Source organism: Lonchura striata, chromosome 17 (genome assembly GCF_050655825.1).
Source record: "Lonchura striata isolate lonStrDom1 chromosome 17, ASM5065582v1, whole genome shotgun sequence".
In the NCBI taxonomy this organism is placed as follows: domain Eukaryota; kingdom Metazoa; phylum Chordata; class Aves; order Passeriformes; family Estrildidae; genus Lonchura; species Lonchura striata.
Window position 1 is genome coordinate 7,193,447 of NC_140719.1, and position 26,924 is coordinate 7,220,370.

Genomic DNA, 26,924 nt, shown 5'->3' on the forward strand with positions numbered 1-26,924 from the left:
CCTGGTCCAGTCCAGTTATTTATCTGTCTCTAGACAACAGAACTTGTACAGCTGAAAGGGAAAAACAGACTGTCTGAGTTTTGGGAGCTGAAAGCACAACACACCTCACTGAAAAATTATATTTATTGTCATTGATGGCTTCCCATTGCATAGTCTTTCAATTGTTTTTTTTTTCTTTAGCAATGTGTTAACCAAAAAGCCATATTATTGCCCCTATTCATGTTCACTTTTCTTCTTGTGTTACTCTCATTTTGAGCAACAAGTCATGGAAACCAGGCCCAATCTGCTTTTTATTTTACTTGTAATTGTGACTACAACTACGAGTTTATATAGGAGCAAAATTGTTTAAGTAGGTGCAAAACTAATCCAGTAAAGCAGCAGAAATCCCTTTGTTTGTTACATATTTTTCTGGTGATATTCAAAATCAATACTTTAACCCTGGCTTTAAATAGAAAAGCAATTTTCCTGTTGTTTGGACTACCTGATGTTCAGACGTCTGCTGTTGCCATAGCTCCCAGGAAGAAGCTGGAACTTGCTGGTAGATCCACGGCTGAGCTGGAAACAACCACTTCACCCCTCCCTGTAAACAACCACCCCACATCTCCCTGCGGACGATGCTGCAGGGCTGAGGTAGGAAGAGCTTCAGTCTTTTTTTTGTTGGGTTTTCTCTTTCTGGTCTCACCTCACAGAGGCTGGTCTGAGGGAGGCTCAGGGGGTTCCTTTTGGCCAGTGCCCCCCTCTGAACCCCATGGCCATGGGGGGACACAGCACCCAAGGGTGACCCCTCTGCCAAGGGGGTGCCAGGGCTGCGGAGGGACCCACCACAGGGCCTGGCTGCTGCCATGGCGCTCACTGAGGGGTCTGATCCAGCCTGGGGGGCACCGTGGGGAGCAGCCTGTGCACAGGGGGAGCCCAGCAGAGCCCAGAAGGGCCTCGGGGGGGGAGAAGAGGGCAGGAAGCGCCTTCCCCATGGGGAAAGGCTGAGGGATGCTCAGCCTGGAGAAGGTGGTGTGGAGACCTCGCAGCACCCTCCAGGATCTGAAGGGGCTGCAGAAGCCGGAGAGGGACTCATCTGCACGAATTGAAGTGACAGGACAAGGGGGAGCGGGTCCAAACTGAAAGAGGGAAAATTCAGTCAGAATACTGCGAGGAAATTTTTCCCGGGGAGGGCGGTGAAGCTGTGGCACAGGTCGCTCCGAGAAGGCGAGGCTGCTCGCCGGGAAGCGTTCGCGGCCGGGTTGGACGGGTTTTGGAGGCAGCCCGGTGCAGCGGGAGCTGTCCGTGCCCGCGCAGGGGGCGGCACCGGGCGGCCCCTGCGCGCCCCCATCCCCAACCCCTCCGTGACTCCCCGACAGGACCCGGCCCCGCCCGCCGCGGCCACGTGACGCGGGCACGTGACGCGCCCGCCCGACGCGCGCCCCGCCTGACCCGGAAGCGGCGCGCGGGGGACGCTGACGCTGGAACAAAGATGGCGGCGCGCGGCGCTGGGGCCGCGCCGGGGCTGCTGCTGCTGCTGCTCCTCTGCTTCTTCTGCGCGGGCCCGGCCCGCGCCCGCGTCCACCACCTCACCCTCAAAGTAAGGTCTGCGCCGCCCCCCGGCCCCGCTGGCTCGGCCCCCGGGTGCCCTGAGGGGGGAGCGGTGAGGCCGGCCCGGCTCCGCGCACCTCTCGCGGGCCGGGATTGGTCTCCCCACGTCTCTGTCTTCGTTCTGCTGCGTGCCCCGAACCTTCTTTCTCTGCGCTTTTCTCTGAGCTCGCCCCCTGCGCCTCAGCCCGCCCGGGCCCCGCCTTGTTGTGCTTTTGCCGTTGCCCTCCCGCTGCCTCTGCCCGCATCCCCGCAGTCCCGTCCCGCTTTTCCCGGCCGCCTGTTTCTTAGTCGCGGGTAAAGCGTGTGAGGGGCCTCAGGATTGCAGCAGTTTGAGGCTGCGACTGCTTCACGTTCTGTTAAAACCGATGTGGCAAGAGAGGGCCAAACGTGAGCCGAGGGAGAGGTTGCTGAAGGTGGATTTTGGTTGAGTTTCCTTTCAGCTGTGTTCTGCAGTGTCCTGGTCACTCCGAAGGGCGTTTGGCTGCAGCTGCTTTGCACTAACCAAGCCTTTGGTAGAGGCTGAGGAAACTGATGCTGTCAGCCTTCTGTTTCGGTGCCTTAGACTGTTGGATGGGCTTTGAAGGGGGTGATGTGTCAGGCTGGGATTATATTTGAGGGAAGCTCGTTGTTCAGGGTTGTTGACCCTGCAGGTCAGGGCGATACTGTGCTCTGCCTCTTGTGCTGTGCCTGAGCCGCTGCCCAGCTGTGGGGCGGGAGCTCTGCACTGGGGTGATGCCTTTTAATGCTTCTGTGGAGCTCCTGAAAGCTCCCTCAGTCTTCAGTATTTAAATTTTGTTTTGGTTGTCAACCACATGCAATATTCTGCCAGTAGAAACATTGGGAGGAATAATAAAGTGGTAAATGACTGGGTCCTGCATTGCTGTGCTGTTGTAGGAGTTTAGGGAGAATCCAGGGCTTTGCAGCCTTTGGGCTACGATGACTGCTGGAGGTGTTCATGTCCTGCTTGTGGGAAATTCTCCAGATCATGTAGTTGTTTAAAGTGCGACCACATGAGCATTGTTGTACTTCAGGAAAAATAAACTTTTTCCTGAAGGAGTCAGTTAGGAGGCTTGTGCTGGTTGCATCATTGTTTTGAGGAATTTGTGACAAACACTGAAGGATTTCTCCTGGGGTGATTCTTTACCCTTTAGTAGAAGACTTTCCAACTTGCCTCAAGCAAATGCTCTCAGCATCGTGGCCTTTAGTCCCTACTAGGCACTGCCTGGATCAATTACTGAATGCTCTCTAGTTTTTTTTCCAGTCACAGTGGGGTATGGGTTTGGTTTGCAGGTGTTTTGTGCAAGTTGCAGCAAGGGCTGTGAGAAGCAGCAGTGAGTTAATGCCTCTGCCCACCTGCTTTATAAACAGCTTTATTGTTAGAGTAGTCTCTCTCTTCCTCCTTCATCCCCTGCTTTATGTAAACATCAGGCTCCAACAACTGAGTCCTTTCACAATGAAAACTCCTGTCTGGTGTTCTTGCCAGTGGCTCCTGCTTTGCTTGCAAGTGTGCATTGACACTGAGCCAAGCTAAAGGCCACAGTTTAGTGGGAGTGTTTGATATTAGATTTCCTCAAACAAGCTGCTATTCCTTAGTTGAGAATAGCTTCATTCTTGTATCTTTGTAATTACTGTGCCAATGTGAAGCCTTTTTGTTGTCAGAAAAACAAGCCAGAGTCTGAGCAGTTCCCTATTCTAAAAATAACATTTTGTCTTTATAAACATATGCAAAATTGGTGGATTTTTCTGCAGTAGAGAAATGATTTGCTTGAATTTTGCTGTTAGACAGATCTTGCCAGAGAAGTTCCTCCTTAATAGCAATTGTTATCAGCTTCATTAGTTTAATTAGATATGTAAAAAATCCCAGAACACCTCAACTAACAAAGCCTACCTCCTACAAAATAAACCCGACAAAACATGGAAGTTATAGAAGACCAACAGAAACAATCTTCAGAGGATTCCAGAAGTAGCTGTAGTTGAAATGTTTCTCTTGACCAAAAAGAAGGCCTTTGTCAGATGTGGAATTATAGAGAAGATGCTGGTTTTCAATGGTTGCTTGTAAATACCTGTGGCCTTTTAATGTTGATATGTTCCAGACTTCAATAGCTCAGGTTGAAAATACCTTTTACAATAATTCACTTAGTCTTACACAAATTATAAACCGTCCTGATAGTCTCACACAAATAATAAGATTCTTTCCAGGTAGGGGTCAGCACTCTCTAGTGAAACTTTCACTGCACTGACAGTGTGATCCCAATTAGGTTTAGGGTAAAATGGTAGAGAATATTTTTCTGCACATTCTGAGCTACAGAATCATGGATTCCACTTCCCTGTAACCTTTTTCAAATATTGCAGGATCAGTTTTTATCCTAGAGGAGGGGAAGAACTGTGGAGGATTTTTATGGAAACAAGCTTGAAAGCGTTGGGTGTTGGTTTGACTGTAAGCTGTTAGTGATAAATCCCAGATCATCTCTTCTCAGTAGGCCAGGCTTAATTTTAAATTCATCCTATGTAAATTAAATTAATGTGTATATTAAAAACTTGGATGCTGAAGTATTCACTTGTATGGGTTCACACCTTTGTTGTTAACTTAAATATTTCTGAAGTCAGTAGTTGGGTGATTATAAATAAAAGCTGGGTCCTTTCAACCCCATTAGTAAACCAATGTCTTTAGGCTGTCAATATGTGGAGCAATAGATGCTCTTGCTGTTGCTTGGTGGCAACTGGTGACAGTGTGTGTGTGTGGGATCATGTAAAGCTGAAGGATTTGTGAACTAAATCTGTAAACCTTAAGCACTCAAAGCTGAGATAAAGCCAGGGAGGAAAGTGATGTGTGTTGTATATTAATTATCTGCTGGTGGTGGGGAGCATATCAGTAAATTAGCAGAGGAAATCACTTCATCTGAACTGAAGAGCTCTGTGAGTGCTGTGAATTGAGCAGCTGCCTCTGGTCACATTTGCAAGGTACAAAACCTTGTGTCTGGATGGCACTGTGTCCCCCTCGGATTCACCCAAATTCTTCCCTGTGCACATGGGGTTGAATACATCTGATGTGCCCTGTAAAGAGCCAGGATGAAGTTTCTGTTCTGGCTGGGAAGTTAAAGGGAGTGCAGTGTTAGAGGAACCAGGTGGGCTCTTATTTCAAGCACATTCCATGACCTGGAACCCAAAGACAGCAGAGCTTTGATACTCCATTAAACACAGCATCTGCTGGAAGCCCTGTGTCACTTAACTTTTTTTTTTGGCTACTGAGCATCAAGGGAACCATCTGGTTATTTGCCAGGTTAACTTGATTCTGTTAGGGTGATCTTATTACAGCTGGATTACAAGTTAGCTGTGTCAGGATTAGTGTCCTGCTATTACAGTGAGGGATATTTATGAGTCGGGAATGTTTTGTGCAGAGGCATCAAAATCAATACTGGGGTCGAGGGAGAGAAAGAACTTTTTGTTCTTGTACAGTTCATAGCTCAGTCTTCCAGGACTGTCTCCAGAACAGTGTGCCTTTAGCAGCTGACTTCTCTTTTTAGAGTATTCTGCAGTCTGATTTTCTTTTCCTAGAAGAAGAAGGAGGAAGCAACGTATTTTTAATTTTTTTTATTGCCAACTTGTCATATGTTTTAAATTCCATTTCAAATTTGCTTTTTGATTTCTTTTTTATTTCAAATGTTTGAAATTCCATTTTAAATTTGCTTTTTGATTTCTGTTGCCTTGTTTCTGCTTTTCTTCCAATTAATGACCCAGTAGGTTTGAGGGAACAGCTGCAGATGTTGGATGTGACCTTTTGTCATCTGATGTGGCAGCTGTGTGTGACGTCAGCTACTCTTCATGTGAGGTTCTTCATGGCCTCCTTATTAAAAAAAAAAAATTAAAGCTCACTGTACTTGAACCTTTATCAACTGAGTTGGGCATGAGAAGAGATCAATTGCTATGATTTCTTGTCAGACTGAGAGGAAATTATTCTGCAGCTAAACTGAGAGTAGTGGAAGGAATTAGTTTTTTCCTGCTAGAGAAACTAACCCAAGTAATTCTGGTTTTGGTATTTATTATCTTCTCAATATTTATTTATTTTATGCCAAAAATTGTTTGGAGGTGTGGAACTATATATAAAACTTTATTTTCATACATAGTTTTCCAGTGTATTAATGTTTGCCTGTCCAAACCCTGACCCTGCCTAACACAGATGATGTGAGGTGGTGACAATGCACTTGCTAAACACCAGCTCTTGGTTAGGTAAGACCCCCAAAGTCTATTTTCTCTTCAGTCTGTGGCAATGACAGTAGCCAACATTCAAACAACAGCTGTCTTGATGTGTCTGCAGTCACTTTGGGGGATTTTGCTGTATACTTTTTAGTCAGTGATGCCAGATGTTTGAATTCTTCCAGAATTTTGCTTATATATTTCCCAGTAGCATGGCCAGCCAGTAAGCAGAAACATGTCTGTTTAAAGTTCTTGCTGTTCAGGTTATTGGAAAAGTTGGTCCATTCCAGTGAAATAGTTGGTTACATCTGAAAGTATCCTAAAGAAATTTGCTGTTTGCATAATGAGATATTTTGCATGAATATTCAAGTGTCAATCAGTCACCCTGCTTCCCCTTTGCTGCAGCAGATGACTCTGCATCTGTTTGTAAACTTGCTTTCCATTCTAACAGGATGATGTGAGGCAGAAAGTGCACCTGAATACCTTTGGCTTCTTCAAGGATGGTTTCATGAGGGTGAATGTCAGCAACCTTTCTCTGAAGCCAGCACCGAGCCCTGCTGACTTGGAAACTTTATCAGTGAGTTTCTTCCTGTGAAACCTCCTGTGAAATTGCCCTCCACTTGTCTGAGGTGTCAAATCCAAACTTGTGATGCTGTTGGCTTTGCTTCCCAGCATGAGCCAATTATGAGGATCTGTGTATTGAGATTTAACCCTGAGCACTCTCCATCTGCTGTAAGGATGAACCTTTAACTTACGGGATCCTCTGCTGAACTCACTGCACACATCTATCACTTACATTGAATATCAATTTCCTAACAGTCCTCTGCTAAGTTTTTTCAGTGTGTCATGTTGCATTGTAATTCGGCTTGTGAACATGGTGTCAGTAGCTTTCCAGAACAGTGACAGTCTTATTTTAACAGAACTCTAATATTACATGTTATATAGCATGTTATATTAGGGGTTTTAATAGAGAGGCTGAAATACTGGATTAGGTAACAGACCTGAGTTCTTACTCTGCTGCACAGTTTCACCTCTTCATTGTTATAAAGTATTAAATGTTTCTGTCAAATGAAAACATGTGGAATAATACTGAAATAAGTTAAAATGTTCAGAGACAGAAGGTACTTCAGATTTAGTTTGGGTTTTAATCGTGATTTTTTTTTTCTTGGTGGATATGGACCTGTTTGTAACATTTGAATGTATTTTGCTGCCTAATTTGATGATGAGAAAATACCTGAATTCCACCTTAAATGTAGGTTAACTTGTTTAGAAAGCAGTATTTTTGACTCTTGCAGTAGTGGTTTGGCTTCAATTTGACAGATTCTTCTCAATTGTCTCATAGGTAGGATTCAGCTTGGATCGAACAAAGAATGATGGTTTCTCCACTTACTTGGTAAGAGTAAGGGAAGTGAGCTTGCTTTTCTAAGATGGGACATTTCATAGTCCACTTAACTGGGAATGGCTGGAAGAAATAAAATAAAAAAAAAAAAGATAGGTGGACTTCAGACATGGGCAGGGTGAATTTACAATTTGCTGGACTAAGAATAGTAACCTCTAGGAGGGGAACATGTCCAGAGGGCACTTCAGAGATGTTTTGTTCATGTTACCAGGATGAAGAAATGGATTATTGTATCTTGAAGAAGACTCCAGAGCCAGATGTCTCTGTTGTAATCCTACTTCTGGAGATCCAAAATAAAGTGTGAGTAAAGAGTGTACAAGACATTTCAAAGTTACTTCTTCAGTTGAAGATAATGTCACACCTTTTTTTAGGGGCTTAGAAAGGTTCTTTTTTTTTGTTGTTTTTTTTTAAGGGGTTACGTGACAGTTGAGGGGAGATGAGTGTAAAAGTAAAATATCTGCAGTATAAAATGGTCCAAGAATTCTTCCTGCATATTGGACAGCAGGCAAAAACACCCTACCTTAATTGTGCTGAATGAGAATAATGAGCTTTGATGTCTTGGGTCACTTTTACACTTAAGATACAATTTTATTGCTTGTCTTGAATTACCTTTTATTATGGAAGTACCTTCAAGTCTGCATTGCTTTCTTTTGCAAGAGCTCATGTGTGGTCATATAGTTTCTAGTGAGACTCTGCTTTACCCAAGCTGAAGAAACTTGATTTTCTTCATCTCTTGTATTTCATGTAGAGGTAGAGTGTGACTTTTCCCACACTGATCAGTTCTGCTGTGAGTCATGATCTGGTTCTTGCCTGTTCTTTGTAGTGCAAAAAACAAGTCAAGACAAGTTGATTTTCCTTTATTGGGTATATGGCTGTGACAGATAGCCTCTTTAAAAATGTTGGTTTACTTTCATTTTGTAATAAAAGCTTTTTCTTTTCTTTAGTATGAAAGTACGGTTCTCTTCAGAAGCTGCTTCTTTGTTACCTAAAATTTTATTTGTATCTGAGGAAAATGGTACTGCCTTAAATACCAAGCTGCTAAAAACTTCTGAACTGAGCAGTGATTCTGGTAAAAATCCTCCAAAGACCAATGAAAATGCAGATGTCAAAGGTAAGCCAGCTAAACCTGACCTGTGTGTGCTTTCATTGCTGTGCATCCAACACTGAGTTGTGGTCACATTCTGGGGTCCCCTGGGGCTAGAACATAATGTACATCCTGTGTAAACCAGTGCACAGAGCTGCCTGTGGGGCTGGAGTCTCCTGCTCAGAGATTTGTGTGCACCAGTCCTGTTGATCCATCAGAGGGACAATGAGTGTTGGAGGCCTTCAGTGCCCCTGAGAAGGGGTTAACAACTTGGTTGTCTTTTGTCTGGCAAAAAGAAGGCTAAAGGGGAATTTTATGGCTGCCAACGACTAGTTGAAGAAAGGTTAGGAGGACAGTGATTTCAAGCAATTTTTAGTAGTGGCACACAATATCTGTTTCCCTTTATTAAGTCTTGGATGTCTCAGATGGGATGTTAAGGCAGAAAGTAAGTAAAATAAATAAGATACCTTTCCTAAATAAGTATTCCAGTATTGTAGCAGATCATTTGTGCATTCCAGTCTCCATATTTTGTGGTTTAAATGCTTGACAAAGTAAAACCAGGGCCAACATCATACAGTTGACACCAGGTGTGCTTTGAGTCAGAAGTTGGATTTGTCTTCACCAGTCCTTTCCAGCCAATATTTGTATGAGTTCCTGTTTGTCTAAAGAGTTGAACTCCTATCACTTAGAGACTGTGGGGAGGGAGGAGTAACTGTATCAGTAATCTTTCTAGGGGGCACAAACCTTTGTCTGGCTTCCAGACCAGCAGACAAAATAATTTTATAATCTCAGCTCTAATGGGATTAGCTCATGTTATCCCTTCTTGGCAGAGTTTAGACTTCAGATCAGACTGCTGAGCAGAATAGTCTGAGTCTGTCTTGGCCTGTCACGTTCACAAGCTTTGATACCATTCAAAAGCTTGGACAGCTGTTGTAACAAGTCAAGAACCAAGGGTGGATGGCACTGGAGAGAATGGATCTGACACCTATAGTTTTGCTTTCTCTGGTGTAAAAAGTGTAGCATGATTGTGGACAGTGCACTGAGGTGTGGGAGCCAAAAGCAAAGCTCAAGTCTTGAACTTTTGCTTCCTGGTAGAAAGGGATGATGTAATGTTTGGAGAGCTTCTTATAGGAGTAGAGTCAAACTGTGAACTTGACACACTGCTCTACTGAAGGCTCCTGTCACCTCAAGTCCAGAGGAAATGCTGACCTGGCAGGTCACATGGGCTTTTGTGTTTTATTTGTATTTTTACTGGGAGCTTAGTGGAAAGCTATGATTTTGTTCCTTCGTTGTGGTTAATTAGGATTTCCATATGTTTGTCAGGCCACGTATTAATGTTCAGATTTAGATTTGTCAGTGAGATTAACAGTACTTAGTCATATCATAAAAAGTTAGAGCTGTAGGTTGCATCTGGTTTAGATCACCTGCCTCTGGTCACTCTGACCAGAGAGGCTGGAAAGATTTCTGGGGTAGATTTTTGCAGGAGGTGTAAGAGTAGAGAATCATATCCTGCCATTGAGGATGCATTCAGAGTGAATGCTGGCTGTGGGAAGAGTCCTCTGAGAATAAGGAGAGACTGGGAAAGCATCTCTGTTAATGATTAGCTGGGAAACTGCCATGCAGACAAGTGTAGGAAGATGTGAGTAAGGTATTGACAACGTGGTTTCTGAGGATGTCTAAATGCAAACACTAAATGTACCATTAACACTTTTATCTCTAGATAAGAAGTCCAAACGAAGTACAACATCCTCCCAGGTAAGAAACTATCTGGAGTTCTCTTTCACAAAGAACCTGGGGGGAATATTATAGTATAATCATAGCAGAAAAGTGGAGAGTATTTGCTGTTTCTCTCAGCCTCCACTGTAAATATACAGAATGCAAATTTGATTGTCTGGTTGATGTAGCTAAATGTTTTAGCTACCTGCTTAAGGAAATATAAAGGTCTCTTTTCCTTTTCCCAGAGCATGGTAGAACAAGAACATCCTGTACGCAGTGAGGAAGGAACTTTTTCATTTCAGGTAGGGTGTCTGCCAGTGTCTAAACTCAGTTCCTTCACTGTCTTACTTTGGAAAAATGAAAGTCTAGGATATAGATGTCTCTGATAGCAGCAGTTTGCCTGAAAATTTACTGAGCTAAGCATCATGATCGAAATCTTTCTTTGTAAGTTGTGGGAGCTGCTTTTAAATTTGCTCTATTGTGACGCTGTTCTAAATATCAGTCTATGAGCCTCAGCATATTAAAGTTTACTGTGATAGTAGTGCAAATTGCTGATAACAAATAGCTGTGACCTGACTGATGACTCAAGGGGAAGATCCTCTGTATGAAGCCAAACGAATGCTTTGTTTGAGTACCCTGGTTCACTTGTGATGGTTGGTTACTACAAACACGTTTGAAATTCTGTTATCTGACACAGATCTCATTTCCAGAGCTATCACAATTTGCATAGTTGAGGGAGGAACAGAAAAGCTGCAGGGCAAATATAATAAAAATTTTATGCTTTTCATGTCAAATATATTATACTTGTGGTTATCTTTTCTCTGTGGTGAACAGAGTTAAGCACTGACACTTAACAGGCTTGGATTACCAGAGTGCATAATCCTGGATAGGTAAAATGATTTTGCATCTGGAGTTCTGTTGAAACTTCCAGATGTGCTACTATCCTCAGAGCAGTCTGTTTGCTGAAGGGAACCAGCTGACCTCAAATGACTGACTTGTTTCATGCTTCAGTAGACATTACTTCCTACCAGGGCAACCCTGTTGTGAATGAGAAGAATGCTGACTCCTCTATTCCTTATTTTCAGTTCTTTTTTAACATCAGCTCGGATAAACAAGAAGGTCTCTACAGCCTGTATTTCCATAAGTGTGTTGCCAAGAAAGCTAATGATCAGCTGCTGTTTAGTCTTGATGTGAGTATGGCTTCTAAAGGATAATTAACTTGTTAGCTTAGACTGCAGCATCCAGCTTCCATCTCCAGCTTGTAACCAAGCACACACTGCACATGAGTGCACATATGGGGTGGGAAGTGATTCAGAGTTGTGTGCCAGTCTCTGCAGTGACATTTCTGAAAGAAGTGACTACTGTAAAAATAATTAAAATACTGTTTTTGCAGAAATGCCTGAAAATCTGAAAGCTGAATGTAGGCCGAGTTCAGATTACACAGTTGTGACCTGATGCTGTAACGAGATGGAAGTTGCAACAGCTGCTTGTGTTTTGCTGCACTTAAAAGTCACTTTTCTCTTTACATGATTGCAGATATTAAGGCTGTTGCTGCAATGTAAATTGTTGGTATTTGAATTCAGTGTTTTTGCTTTTTCTGGCCTAATTAAAGATGTGTTTTTATGGTGTTAGATACACATCCTAAAGGCAATATGTTCTAGCAAATGTCTCCTCTCTTTTGATGTACAGGGGTTTGGTCCTGTGTGGTTTTGGTTGTTATCGGAGCTTGGGCTTTCCCTTTTTACCCTTTCCTGTGGTTATGCTGGTGTATAATGAACTGGTCTGATATGAATCCTCTCACTGACTGAGATATCTCAGCCACATCAATCCCTGAGCTGCTTTTTACACATTTATGTTAATACTACTGCAAGGGAACATGGAGGTGATAAAACTTAGCAGCCCTAACTTGACTCAGACTACTTCAGAGTTGCTGCTGAAATTAAAGGTTTAGAAGACCAGCTTTCCTGAATTGCTGTGTGGGTCACTTTGACCCACTGAAGTAATTGGAAGGAGGACAAAATGGGGATGATTGATCTGCTGGAGTGCACTTGGAGATGCAGGACAGCTTCAGTACTTCAAATCAAACCTGATGCATGATTTTATTCAAGTCCTAGCACATATGACTAAGCCACTTAGGGGTATAAATAGAATACTAAATAATGCTTCTGTTTTTTCAGTCCCAGGAAAACAGGGTGGCAGCCCATTGTAGATATTGTTTCCGAATTAAAGGTGGGCAACTTGTGACGTTTGCTAGAGAGAACAACTATTCTTTGGGAAAATTACCTCCCTGAATTATGTTGCATAACTGAAACATCATTTTCCAAGGGGATTATTCTTGTGGGAATTGTTTTACAAAATGTTTTGAGATTCTTGAAGATGAAAAGTAGGTTTTGTTTTTTTTCTCTGAGACTTATAAGTCAGAAAAGCTCACGTTAAATGAGTGAATTTGATTGCGAAATGTAATTGTTAACTCAGTTCTTTGATAAAATGATTTTTTTTCCAACTGTACATGTAACACACCTTTAATATTCAGATAGATATTACGGAAAAGAATCCTGAAAGCTACCTCTCAGCAGGTGAAATCCCACTGCCAAAACTTTACATTTCCATGGCTCTCTTCTTTTTCCTGTCTGGGACTGTATGGATCCACATACTTCGTAAACGCAGGTAAGTTCAGTGTCTGTGACAAGTAGGGGCCTACCTTGTCTGGTTTTTATTTTTCATTCCTCTTCTTGTAATGCCCAATTCAAAGTCAGATTTGATCACGTAAAAGTCCAAATCTGGCTCAGATTTTTATGTTTAATACATATAGTTTATATTTGAAAATTGCTTCAGTCAATATTGTTGTTGCAGACTGTCATTTTAAACTTCCCAAATCTTATTGGGAAGGTTCTGTAGGTAGTGTGCATATTATGGCAAAAAATAGAGAGGAAATTCCTATAGCTGATGTCAAAAGGAGATGACTGAAAATAACGGAAAAAAATTCATCACTTTTCTTCTATGGCAGTAGAGAGCCATAAGGTGATTGTGGTTTGAATTATGCTTAACAAATTTTCTAACAGTTAAGATATATATAAATATATGCAGGATATTCTTATTAGTTAATAATTTCAATTATCCAAGCAGTAAAAATCAGGGGTTTAGAACATGAAGTTGAAATATTGCTCAGGATGTGGCAGAAACTTGGACTGCAGCATTAAGGGGAATATTTTTACACTGATGGTCAGCTTGACCTGGAAGCAACTGCTTGACACTTGCAGGTTTTAAAGAAATATCCTTAGAAACTTAAATTTTTAATTCCGATTTTTAAGTAATGGTCGTCCTTCTTTTTTTTTTTTCTTCCCAGAAATGATGTGTTTAAGATCCACTGGCTCATGGCAGCCCTTCCTTTCACCAAATCATTGTCCTTAGTCTTCCATGCGGTGCGTACAACATCTTTCCCCAAAGTTGTTCATAGGAAGCAGAACTGTGGAATCCAGGACATGCTGTTAGGGAAATCTGCTTTGGAGAGAGCACAGTAGGAGGGAGAACTGGGCATTAGAACTGAACTGCAGCTCTTTGGTGGAAGTGTTTGTTTTCATCAGCAAATTCTTACTTTAAATACAGTTGAAATCATGGCCTGAAATGTTAAAGCAGCAAGGGTTTGGGGTTGAATGAATTCCACAAATTTTAATGTTTTGGCTGTCTGCTGTGGGCCTGAAAGCTTGGACTGTGCTGCTGCTGCTTCAGCTCCAGGACTTGTAAATGTTAATAAATGAAAATTTGTTTGTAGAATTCAAAGGCAAGGAAGTATTATGGTGTATGGTGATAGGCCTCATCAGCTCTGAGACTTTCCATAGATAATGTCTCTGTTGATATTTCCACTGGAAATATCTCATGAACAAAGGAAATGGCAAGCATTTGATCCTTCAGTATTTGTGCCAGGCATGATTTTTACCTCCCTGCCCATGGTTTTATACTTGCTACAAATATTTTTCGAGTGAATCTGGCTTCCAGTGAAAATGAAACTAGCAAGCCTCTAGTCACCTAAAGCAACTGAACCTGAAAAAATGAATGAAAAAATAGGTTCCAACTGCAGTTTTTCCATTGTAGTTAAGCAGGGGAGTTGCGTGGGAAGGATGTAGATTGTACAAGATACATCCACTAGCACTTAGGAAATAGAGCAAATGGAAATGATCTCATTGTTGCTAAACAAAAGTAGAATGTGTTGGGAGGAAGTGGTCTCTGAATGTGACAGAGCTGGGTTTGTACACACTGTCTGGAAAGTGAAACTGGCAGTGGATGTGGAGCAGACCTGTTTTAAAGGGTGGGGTGTCAAAAAGCAATTTGTAAAGTGCTGTATTTTCTGCTTCCAGATCGACTATCACTACATCTCTTCTCAGGGATTCCCCATCGAGGGTTGGGCTGTTGTTTATTACATCACTCACCTGTAAGTATGTCAAAAGATTGATGTGATAGATTCAAATTGCCACTGGGGCTGTCTCCCTCCTGTACAGAGTGGGAAATCTTTGTTCTCATGCAGACCACAGTACCAAAGACTCAGCAATCAGCCCTGTGTGAAGGGGAAAGCTCCACTTACAGAGGGCAGCTGCAGAGAATTGGCACTCTGTGGGTGGAGGAGTAAAAGCATAACAAATGCTTTACTTTTCTTTGTTCACACTAATATTCAAGTATCTAATTTGCTCCTGGTGTGAATGGTAAGTGGGTACAGCTGTCAGTATTTGCTGCTGTTCACAGTGGTGAATGGATGACTCCCCCAGGAAAAGATTGCATATATTGTGAATGAAGCCTAATATTGCTCTGTGATACAGAGTTGTAGCAAGTACATCTGCTTCATTGTTGTGGGATGGATAAGTGCTTGCCAAAATTATGGATGGGGAAGCATTTGTTGGGTTTGTGGCTTTACTGGGAGTGGGAGAAACCTGGGCAGAGAGGAAGTGTGATAAAATAAAATAGTCTCTCACTGCAGCGTCTGTTTCTCTTCCAGACTGAAGGGAGCTCTTCTGTTCATCACTATTGCCCTCATTGGCACAGGCTGGGCTTTCATTAAACACATCCTGTCAGATAAAGACAAAAAAATTTTCATGATTGTCATCCCACTTCAGGTGAGGACTGAGCTGTGCTGATACTTTCCTGTCTTGTGGGAGGGCTGCTTGTGCAAACTGGAAGAGGCTATGAAAGCTTCACACAATACCATGTAATTCTTGCTTGTATGAGCCTGTTGGCTATTTCCTAGTCCAGAAGTTATTGGTGTTCTCCCAAGTTTTCTCCCATATTGATAATGAGATAATAGTGATCAAACAGTTTCAGCAAATTAAAACTGGCTGTAAGGACTGAGACAAAACTTGGGCTGGAAAACAGTGCTGAGTAAGTAGAGGAATGAATTCAGGTTGTCACTGCTTGCTGAATGTCTTAATGAAATAAAAAATGGGAAAAACAAGACTTGTAGGTCTGTTGGGTCTGAGGGAGACATTCTCAGTGGTTCAGAGTGCTCAGTGCTGGTCTCCTACTTGAACTGAAGTATATAGGAGAACAGCACTTCTCTTTGTATGTAGAAGAGATTTTCTGCCTTTACAGGTGCAAGCCCTTAGCAGAAGTATATATAATTAGTGTTTGAGGCTCTTATAGAGCTCAGGTGTGGAGTACAAAAGATGGGCAATGACCAATCTGAATTTAGTCTGAATTGAACCACTCTGGTAATTTAGAATTACATATTTTTGCTCTTGCCTGTATGTGCCACAGACACAGTCCTGTGTCTGTGTTTCAATAAGTAAATTTTGCTCTATTTTATCTCAACTGGTACAGTAGATTCAGCACAGTATATAACAAAATAACTTTCATACTTTCTGAATGTCAGCAGGAATAAGTTCCCATCAGTTTTATTTCTGTAAATCATACGAAGGTGCTACTGAACATGCAGCTTTGGGATGTAGAGCTGTAGAAAAATGACTGATGTTACTGGCTGGGTTTTTGCTAAATTGGCAGCCCACCTGTAGAGGCTCCTTGGGCAGTTTCTAAACCAGAACCATGTCTTGTTGTGTAGGTACTGGCAAATGTGGCCTACATTATCATAGAGTCAACAGAGGAGGGGACAACTGAGTATGGGCTGTGGAAAGAAATCCTGTTCCTGGTGGACTTGCTGTGCTGTGGAGCCATCCTGTTCCCAGTGGTATGGTGAGTTGCTGGATGTGGAAAAACATGTGAACTAATGGGCATCAACAGCTCTGCCAAAGCTCTGTGATCCTGTGGAGTCAAGCATTCTGTTAACTTCTACAGACCTCATCAGCATAAACATTTCAGTCTGCTGCTGTGGAAGATGCTTGTTTTGGGGATGTTAGAGTAGGGATAAAGGAAAGTGGGTAGCAGTTTAAATGTGGCCAACAGACTGTGCAGACTGTAGGTGCTTTTGAGACTTGGAATTTTGCAGAAGTGTTGACTCTCTAAATTGAAAAATGGGATTTGACTTCACTGACTGAGACGAGATACTTGACTGCTAAATTTCAAAATAGTAGTGTTGCCTAAGATCAGGGCTGCCTTCAAGCAGAGGAGCTGCATGTTTATTTGACTGTTTATAAGAAATAATCCCACAGGGAGCATTTCCCCGCCCTTCCTTCCACTCTGCTTGGCAGGGACTAATGTTGGTTATATAAAACTCAACCAAAACACAGATAATTCAGATAAACACTATTGTTGCTGCTTGCCAGTTAGCCAGAGCATTTATCTTCTAAATGCATTTTGTCTTAATTGGATAAACAGCTGGATTTAAAGGAGGATATCAAGGAGCTTCTAGCTCCTTGGTTAGTAAACACAGAATATTAATATTTTTCTCCAGTATATCCATTATTTTTTTCTGAAATGCAGATTATATAAATATCTGATGGCATGTCATCACTCTAGAGTGTAACTCTTGAGTGTTTCAGAGGTGTAGCTCAGTAGATGGAAATAAACTTCAGTTTGACTTGTGAAGGTGGGTTTCAACTGGCCTTCTCTTCTCCTGCACACTGCTGGTGGCCTTCTGCCAAGACTGGGAGATGTCTTCCAGGAATTTTGCACTACCCACATGTCCTTCCCCTTGCTCCAGTCAGAATGCTTCAGCTCTGAGGTTGAGGAGCATTTGGCAATGGTAAATAAAAGCTGAGGGATATTAACTTCAATTGCAGAGGGACTCAGTCTCCCATGAGAAAGGCATCTTCTGCAGTCACAGTTGTTGCTACCTAATGCTGGGATCTGTATATCCAACCTAGTGAGGTGTTGGTACAAAACGTATTTCCATAAAGGAATTGTGTCTGAAGAACAAATGTGAGCTGTCTTGTAACTGTTTATGGTGTGCAGCCAGTGTTCCTGCATTGCCTTGGTGCCAACATAAACAGGCAGTGAAGCCCCTGACATAAAATCATAAAATCCTGCCCCTTTTTCCTCTGGATAGTGTCACTGCAGCTAGTGGAATGACTCATGTCAGCAAGGTGACTAAGACTTGTCCCCTGAATTTACATTCCTGCAGGGTAGTTACTGTTACATAAGTTGCCTATGTAGACATGTAAGTTGTAATCAACTATTTAAATGGAAAGACCTTAAAAGAGCAGTAAGATGCCAAATGCTTGGCAACACTTTGAAGAGTAGCTCAGCTTAATTGTACATTATGCTGAAAAATGCCCCAGTTTCTCACTCTGTTCCCTCCCTCCTACAAAAGCCTTCTGTAGGCTGAAGTAGGTTTTAGCAATCTGCTTTCTTAATCCCAGGGAAATAGAGGTACTTGAGCTGACTGCCTGAGCTGGGGGGCATGAGGGTGAAGTGTGCAGTGCTAAGCACAGTTAATTATGAGCATACTCCAGCCATAAAGAGCTAACAAAACTTGTCAGTGATCTAAAGGACTACTGTGAAAAGAGAGTAAGTTAATGATAAGTTTTACATTCTTTATTTTTTATTTTTTAGGTCAATAAGACATTTGCAAGAGGCTTCAGCAACAGATGGGAAAGGCAAGTAATCTGTATTCTTTCTCCTCTTTTATGCTATGTGTTATAATGCCAGAATTTCAAACACATGATGCTGATGTAAAAACCAAACTAAGACTATACATCTACACTGCATTAGTGCCACTCTGCTTTTCCTCAGTGGGCTCATGGGAATAACTTTTGGAAAATGACCTTTTTCTTGTATTGCTTTAATTATCAGAACTGCAGTGTATAACCCATTCTCTGATACTTGCACAGCTCTCAATGCTCAAGCTAAACATGGCATCTATAGTAAATCATCTTGACAGATTTGCCATTTTTTCCTCACTTGAGTGTTCAGAAACAGAACTAGAAATGAATTCCAGAATTGCTGACTATTAGCCCAAATAGACACACTTACTTCAATTTCTATTAGCCCAAATAGACACACTTATTTCCATTTGTGCAGAAATGTATTCTGACAGAATAGAGGGAAATAAACCTCATTATGAAACAAAAAATAACTTGGCATTCAGTATAGCCCAATTCCTGACTTGTCCATGTTTGTACAGCAGCTCCAAGGGCTGCCTGTGGAAAGTGAAGTTATGTTTATTGTAGCACTGAAAAGGAGCTGATGGATGGAAAGGCCAAATATGGCTGCTGTAGAGTGTGCTTTTCCTGCCTTATCTGCCCATTTCTTCTGGATTAGTTCCTTGGATACATGCTATGGAGCACAGAACTAGCTTCCTTAGAAGCAGGCAGCTACTGTAAATGCAGGTGAACCCAGTGGGAAGAAATGATGATGCCTGACTCCAGTTCAGAAGGCTGAATGATTTCTTTATTATAACTATACTCTAATACATTAATATACTATTTAAAGGAGATACTACAACTACAAAACTTTTTCTAACTACCACATCTAACTAACTCACAACTCATGACCCTCTCTCCAGAGTCCAGACACAGGTGGATTGGATTGGCCATCAGGCTCAAACAATCCTCACCAGAATCCAATCAAGCAAACACCCCAGGTAAACAATTCTCCAAACACATTCCACACGGGAAAAACAAGGAGCAGAAATAGAGATTGTTTTCTCTTTCTTTCCTCTGTGCTCCTCTATGAAAAATCCTGAAAGAGAGAAGAATGTGCCTGCTACAGGCAGCCTTTTCCATCTTCTGTCATTCAGTAGTTTAGTCTTCAAAGCTTCATTTGTAGAAGGTCATTTGTTGGCAACAGCCTTTTAAACTTCAGTCACATCTTTCAACTCTTGGCTCTCCTTTCTGGAATTGTGTAGCTAGGTCTGGATTCTTTTTCCAGCCATTTCCTTGGCTTTCACAGACACTTCTGCACTTCACTGCTGATTGTAGATAAAATGTAAGGCTGGGTACTGAACTTAGCTCTGTGCAGACCATAGATTAGTTCATTTTTTGCCATCTGTTAAATTTAAACAATACTTAGGATGAGCCTAGCATGCTTTCTTGATGTTCCAAAGCTGTTAAAAAAGCCACCAAACCACAACCCTACAAGTTACCTTCCCCTAACCTTATGGTGGAAAATTACTAATTTCTAATAGAAACAAATGTCAGTTATCAAAGTCTAATATAAATGTTATTGGTAGCTTTGTTACCAATGCATTTGCTTGGGTTCAGTGACATTTACTGATGGATTTGTTTTACCTTTTCCACTGAGCATATGTTCTGGAGTATTTATGTTCTTAGCTTTAAAAAGTCTGATAAGTTCAGATTTTCTTGAAGCAATCTTTCTTCTGAACCAAGGACTTCACACATGTCAAGCCTGGTTCTTAGCTGGGTAGCTGTGGATCTGACTGTCCTGATGGTGAGCACACAGTAATTAATGCATGTAATTAAGACAGAAACCCTTTAGATCTTGTGGTCCCATGTGATCCCCGTGTACCTACTTTGGTTGTTATCACAAGATGGTGCTGTGGAGTTTGATAAACCTCAGACATGCTGAGAAGGAGAGAATTCTCGTGAGGTGGCCAACAGCAGGGATGTTCAGTGTACAGGCTCAACCTATCCACTGTGCCTCATACCAGACGAAATCCAAATCTGAGTAAATCCAGGCAGTTCTATAGGATGTGGTGTGTAAAAAATATGGAAGGAAAAACATTGGTAATTTGAGAGGAACTGGCTGTGTCTTTACAGCTAGTCAGTGCTATGCACAGTAGCACTTAAGGTCTGGTTTAGTCCTGTGTTTTGTGTTGTTCTCCATGGGTGATGATGCTCTTTCTCTTGAATGTTGCTTGTGAATCACCTACTGCTGTTCCCAGCTTTACCTACTGGTGTTGCCATCTGTTTTGCAGATCCTGCAAGTTCAGTAACTGTGTATTCAGGGGACTTAGCAACTATGTTATGCTACACTGATAATAAAAGAATAGCTAAGGAATGGATTTTCAGGGAAAACATTGCACAGGCTGAGAGCAGATTGTGGCTGCAGTGCTGGGACTCACTTGTGAAACACAATCTGGTTGGACTATTTAGAGGCTGTTGATAGGAGCCCACGGGGAAGAAGTGAATGGCAATGTGATGCCAGAAGCAGAATGTTACCTAGTGCTGTCATGCTGCTAGTGTGTCTGGTTGAGAAATCCAAAAGTGATTTGGTTGCACTGTAAGAAAGTGAAATCATTAATGTTAGGCTTATCAATTAATTCTCTTCACTAGAACCACATGCTCTGTAAGCTTCCTTTGGAGGCCCTGTTCTTCAGAGGGGCTGCTCAATCTCTCAGCTTCTCATGGGAATAAAAAATAGAACTAGTGGTGCTTACTATGAAATCATGAGCATTGTTTTTCTTGTTTTTCTTCAGCATTTAACAGTAGTTTTCTCCTGAAGCAGTAAAAGTCACAGGATCTTCTCATATGCAGATTAAATGTCCCATGGTTAAAGCTGGCTGGATTGTGTGCAGACACTGCTAGCTGGGCTGCCTCTGGCCTGCTGGGTTTTATTGTCTAGTCAAGGGCTGCTTTCCCTCTTACACAGCCTTCATTAACTTACAGGATGTATTGGGGAATTACATACTACACATTCAATAGCTGTTTTTCCTGGCACTGAGTCTTCTGGTGACATCCTTGCTGGTGACAAAGACCTAAGGAAAATTATTTTTTCTTCCTTGCATCTGTTAGGACTAACAACTCCAGGACTTTATGGCTCAGTATCCTGGTGGTGTTTCCTGTCCGTTTATCATGCTCTCTTCCAGCTGCTTTTCCACCTGTTTATTAGGTAGCAGTCCTCTGGGTCATGTGGCACCCCTGACTGGAGTGTGACTGGACTAGGAATGAAGCAGATTTGGATTTACCAGACCTGTAGTCTGGCCTTGTCATAGGCCTTTGTTCTAGAAACGTACAATTAATAAAAAAGACTGTTATAAGTGGTACTGATTTGGAGTCACTAGCTAATAGTCATTTTAACTGGATTAGATATTTGAAAAGAAAAGCAAAGTGGGAGAGCTAGAGAAATGGGTCTAAAGCTGTAATTATCCAAGGAGACCTTACATACCCAGATGCTATGGATTGCTAGTGAGGAGTAGGCAGGGCACAGTGCTATGGCTGAGTTTGAGCTGCCTGGTGGTTTGCTTTTTTCCCTTGAAGGTGATCTTTAAAGCAGTATATCTGACCTACACAGGCTTCTTATCTTGCACAGCAGTGGGCGTAAACATCCCATTTTTAGAATCTTTTTTCTTCCCCTTTTAAAATCGCCACCTTCAGACTTAAGCAAGTGCTTAGCTACACCTTTGATCTGTCATTATATCTTCCTTCAGGTGGGAGCCTTTGCTCTCTGTCCATTTGTAGATCTGCATTGCAAATGTCTTGCAGATTTAAGGAAATCAGCCTTGCAAACTGACCTAGAATTGTTCAGCCTGCAAAGCTGCTCAGCTGCCACCACCTTGTTTACAGGCATCTTGAGAAAAGAGAGGGAGTATATATATTATTTATACATTATTTTTGTTTGAAGCTCCAAGTTTTTGGTCACTGGACCTCTCAAGTCTCATAGCACACCCTTGTGATCATATCCCCTGTTGTTTGAGAGAGGAATGGGTAGGAATGCAGTTTGTTCTGCTGGTACCTGTGTGTTTGTGATGAGAGATGTGACATGGCACACTCAATCATGGGTTGCTGTTTTCCTGGAGCACTGCAGTTACAGCTGGCAGCAGAATTAGGGGAAATCCATGACAGCCTGTTACTCCCAGGCATCATTCATTCCCTGTGCTCTGTGCAGTGGGCAAATTATGATTAATGATTTCGTGCTTGCCCCATGTCAGGAAAAAACATTTGCAGTATTCAATGTCTTCCTGCTGCTGAGCCATGAAAATGCTGTGAACAAAAAGACTGGTCCTGTGTGGTGCAAAGAAGTCCTTGCTTGGCTGGGCTCAGCACCACTTCCAGGTGCCCCAGAGACCTGTCCAGGGTTGATGTGGCAGCTCTGTGTTGGAGATTCAGTGCTTATCCTGTACTTTGGGTTTTCATCTGACCCTGGTGGAGCACTTTGTGCCAAATGTAGGATGTGGTTCAGGACATTCAAGATTAAGAAGTCTGTGCCACCTTCTTCTTGGTGACACTGAGCCTTGCTGTATCTGTCTGACCTCTTCTTTCTGGTACAGCAATGCTTTTAAGCAGAAACCTCAGGCTGTAGAGCCACACATCTCAGAGCTGCTTTTTCAAGGGTTAGATCTACATGTGCTGCATCACTGGGGAGAGCAGAAAGCTTCCATTTACAGTTTGATAATGGCACAAATCACATCTCAAATGCATCAGTGTGAGTAGGGCAAGCAAAGCATTGAAAAAATACTCTCAGCTGTACCTTGAACACGTTCACTGGCTGCATTATGGTTTTTCTTTATGGATTGTATTGTCTGGGCTCAAGCTCCCTGCACCCTCAGCTGCAGTCCTGTGATTGTTATTACATACATATACTGAAAAGGTAGGATTTATTAATCAAAAGGCTATTGTGTGGTGTGCAAGTTGATGGTCCAGCTTCTTTTTCCATCTTATAGACAGCCTCAACATTGGAAATTAGCATGGGAACAATCTCAGAAAGAGACTGCTTATCAAAACACTGGGGTGTGCTCTGTTTTGATCGATGCAGATCAGGCTGTTGCAGGCACAAGCTGTTAAAGTAAATGGTGATAGAGAGAGAAAACCGAGGGAAGCAAGGTATAGATGCTATAAATCTTCTGTGGAGGATGGCTTTTATCTAATTACTGTCTGTAAGAGCATGAATTAATTTCTAAAACCTTTGGTGGAAGTCTCTTTTAAAATTTTTTTTCCCTTCTCTGCAGTTTAGTACTGTCCTTTGCAGAATGGTTATCATACTCAAAATATAAATTTGCCCAACCTTTACTGCATGCTGTGATTGCTGCTGTGTTATCACAGCCTTACAGGTTGGGGTTGCAAGTGATTCAAGTTGTAAGTGACAGCTGCTGGCTGAGCCTCACTCCTTGTAAATGCTGCTGTTGCTGTCTGGGCTACCAGGCTGAGGTGAACAGAAATCTTGGAGTGTCCATGATAGCAAGACTCAAATAATACTGCTTGGAGCACATTCAGCCTGTGAAGAAGCAATTCACAAGCTGCTCATGCCAAGCAATGATGATTTTAGATTTTTCTCCAGAACAGTGTGTCCTGTAACTTTGAGTTCTTTAAAAAAAACTGGCAGAATTTTGTAGACATGCATTAATGCTGACTTACGTATCTGATAGCGGAGAGAAATATTGCTGCAGTTGAGGAGAGCAAGTCAGCTTCCACAGGTGACTCCTTAGCCTTTCTCTTGGTGGTGGCTGTCTTTTTTTCCCTCTCCTTGCCCTTCCTTCCCATGCTCAGGCATTCTGGATATGTGACTATATCAATCTATGACTCTTTGCTATTGATTATCATGATGAATAGCTGAGATGTTGAGCTTTGCACCATCAGCTAGGAAAGGTGGAATTATGACACTTCATTTGGCAGTCGGGTCTTTGGCTTTGCTGCCCTTTCATCCTCTGCAGTGCTTGAATCCAGCAGAAATGACTCCCCAGCTCACTGGTGTTGACTGTAGAGCGCTGATAGACCGGCAGTTTGAATCACAGCTGTTGAGTTGGTGTTCCTTCAACTACAAAGCCTGGTAATTCTCCTGGCCTGTCAGTGCACCAACTGGTGGCAGTTCTTGAAGTTGGATGTGTTGAGTTCAAAATAGATCCTTCTGTGTGCAAACCAGTGTGTGGGAAATCACAAGATCTTCATGGTCACACTTAATGCAGTCTTCTTTAAATAAGACACTGCTTTCCTGTTTCACAATTCATTGTACTTATCATGCATATTTACATGCTTTAATCTTTCACCAACTCTATTAGGAAAAGCTTTTAACTTTATATCATCAGTCAGTTCATGCCTTGTGTTGGTCAGGTTGCTGCTCTTAGTGTGTCTGCTGGAGGAGGGTTTGTATCTGGGTTGAGGTGTCTGTACCTTTCAATAGTACCCCAGGAACACTAAAGGTGAACTGGAAAGGGACTCTTGATCTTTAGATTATAAAATAGTTTTATAACAGAATGCTTCTGTCTTCACTGTAGTTTCTGTAGTGGGAACTTACAGGAATTTATTTGCAGTGGTGCATTTGACACTTCCTTTGCATAAGAAAAGCTGCTTTGTTTTTGTCAGAGGAGGTGAAGCATTTCTTAGGGAGCTATTAGCTCTCCTCTCCCTCATCTGAAATACTGTATTTTGCTGTCTTGTGAACCTGGAAGACCTTACATGCAAATACATGCAGCCTTTTATAAATCATTGCAGTGGGTGAGTTCTCTGAGGGGGTACAGGTGAACTTCAGCTCAATGTGTTGCACTTCCACATCTAATAAATACATTATGAGGACTTGGAGGGAATACCAGTAAATGTGTGGCAGTATTTTTTAACTGGCAACTCATGTTCATTGGCTCTGAACTGCATCTCTGTATGCTGTCAACAGATCTTGGACTCTGCCTCTTGTGTTGTCACAAAAGCATCAGTGGCCTGTGTTTGTAATCCTGCTGCACATGTAAAAGCTGACTCTCAGAGCAGAGCTGACAGCTGCTCCATCTGTTGTTGACCTCAGCTGGTTCACATGAGTGCTCTGTGCTCTCCAGCTGATGTGATGTGTGCAATACGCCCAGGTTTGCCTGAGGCCTGGGCTGGCACGTTTGGGGAACTGCTCAGGATAATTTCCTGTCTCACTTGTGAGTTGTGCCTGAGCCGTGTTAGAGGACCTTGTTAGGTTTTCAAGTGCTTGGGCAGCTGTTCAGCAAGGTGCAGTGGTTCCCAGAGCTGTGATTACCTGCAAGATGCTCAGCTATAGGCATGGAGCAGGTCAGGGAGGGCTCTAGAAAAGACAGGAATTTTCTAGGAGGCAGTGTCAGGTGGAGTGGCCCTTCTGGCAGGAGACAGTGACAGTATGTAGTTGGCTGTACACAGGTAGAGGAAGGTTCTGTAATGCAGAGTGTGTGCATATAAAATTTAATGCAAAAGCAATCTCAGTTCCCTTTTTAAGAGTGAATTCACCCCAGCCTGGGAGTTATCCTGTATGTGAACATGCCAGGCTGGCACTCCTCTACAAATCCTTCTAGCCTGGGATTACCTGAGTCCTGGTTTTGACCACTTGCCTACCCTGCAGACAGGCATCAAAAGAAATTGTCTCATGTTAAAAATTTTCTGATGGGCTTTTGTGTTCTCTTGATAGCTGCCATTAACCTAGCAAAGCTGAAGCTCTTCAGACATTACTATGTCATGGTAAGTAAAACACCTGCACACATGCATGTGGGGAGCTTGGAAGCTGTTCAGGGCTTTTGATGGAATACTTGTTGGAATCTACTCAGCTGGTGGATGTGGTAGAGGCTCTTGGCACTGCTGTGCTTTGGCATCTTGGTCAACTGGCTTACAATCCTAAAAGCATCTTCCTTTTTTTCTCCTAATGGTTTTATCCTTCTGTCTCTCTTTAAATTCCAGCTATTTGTAATGCTTCCTGATTTCCTCTGGAGACAGCTTGAGCTGCCAGTTGAATTGATGGGCTTGAATAACATACTGTAAACTTGCTAAAAATTAAACTTGGGACCAAATGGTGCCTGGAGATGCATGTGTGCAGTTCCTGATTAAGTCAGTGGGAGCCATGAGTACATTTCCCAGGAGAACACAGGCTTCTTAATGATTTCCAACAGCCTCATTTCAGGCTCTCCTAAGTGGCAAGAGTAATAAATTACAATTGTGATTCTTGAAATTCTGTGAAATTGTAATACTTAAAGCATTTCCTGCTGTAACTTGAGTATGTTACCAATAGCTTGAGTTATTGGATGTTCAGCAAGCAGTAGAGCCCTCAGCTTATATCTTCCATGTTTATTGAGGAGCATAATAAGGCTAGTCTGACATAACGAGTTGTCTGGGAACTGCTGGAGCTATTTCTCTGGGGTAAGAAGGTTCTATAAGGCCATTGCTATTGTTCTTATGCTTTCTCCTTTCCCTTCCCAGATTGTGTGTTACATTTACTTCACACGGATCATTGCAATTCTCATAAAGATTGCTGTTCCATTCCAGTGGAAATGGCTGTACCAGGTATTTGCCAGCAAAGGAAAATACATCCATTCCTTGATGTTTTTCTCTATTATTCTTTAAATATATCTGTACAACAAAATTCCATAAAATGTTCCTCATGTTATAGTAAAACATCTCAAAGCACAGTGCAGTACCCTGCCTCCTCTTGATTTTATCACTGATGTGCTTAAGGTAAAAGAATATATTCTTAGTTTTATGTTTGTCCAGCAAGGCTGCTGGATTATACATGAGATGTCTGAAAGTAATTGCATTATTGATTTTCAGTCTTCCAATTTAAAAATGTCTGAAGGAAATTAATCAAGAACATACAAAGGTGAAAAAATTAGTCAGGTTTGCTCTATGTAATTGAAGCCCGAGGGAGCCAAGGAAATAGGCTTTTGCTCTTCCATCTACAGGCTTTTTTTGCCTATGGACTTCTAAATACTTGGTTTCTTAACACATAATCCAGGTA

At 42.2% G+C, this 26,924-nt stretch overlaps 1 protein-coding gene across 4 annotated transcripts in view; it reads left to right on the forward strand.

Annotated features, from left to right (window-relative positions):
* The first annotated feature begins 1,450 nt into the window (after positions 1–1,450).
* The window catches only part of GPR107 (G protein-coupled receptor 107), a 45,098-nt gene continuing 19,624 nt past the window's right edge, over positions 1,451–26,924 (forward strand). The window contains exons 1-17 of one of the 4 annotated variants that reach the window (XM_085594135.1): positions 1,451–1,581; positions 6,233–6,358; positions 7,124–7,174; positions 7,392–7,480; positions 8,125–8,291; positions 9,985–10,019; positions 10,226–10,282; positions 11,066–11,170; positions 12,514–12,647; positions 13,327–13,402; positions 14,336–14,409; positions 14,968–15,085; positions 16,024–16,154; positions 17,913–17,956; positions 18,865–18,942; positions 25,608–25,657; positions 26,390–26,473. In XM_085594135.1, coding sequence (XP_085450261.1) covers positions 6,290–6,358; positions 7,124–7,174; positions 7,392–7,480; positions 8,125–8,291; positions 9,985–10,019; positions 10,226–10,282; positions 11,066–11,170; positions 12,514–12,647; positions 13,327–13,402; positions 14,336–14,409; positions 14,968–15,085; positions 16,024–16,154; positions 17,913–17,956; positions 18,865–18,942; positions 25,608–25,657; positions 26,390–26,473 — 1,362 coding nt within the window. In that variant the 5' untranslated portion in view covers positions 1,451–1,581; positions 6,233–6,289. The remainder of the gene's footprint in view (positions 1,582–6,232; positions 6,359–7,123; positions 7,175–7,391; positions 7,481–8,124; positions 8,292–9,984; positions 10,020–10,225; positions 10,283–11,065; positions 11,171–12,513; positions 12,648–13,326; positions 13,403–14,335; positions 14,410–14,967; positions 15,086–16,023; positions 16,155–17,912; positions 17,957–18,864; positions 18,943–25,607; positions 25,658–26,389; positions 26,474–26,924) is intronic. The other 3 variants (XM_085594132.1, XM_085594136.1, XM_085594134.1) reach the window with 3 other exon arrangements.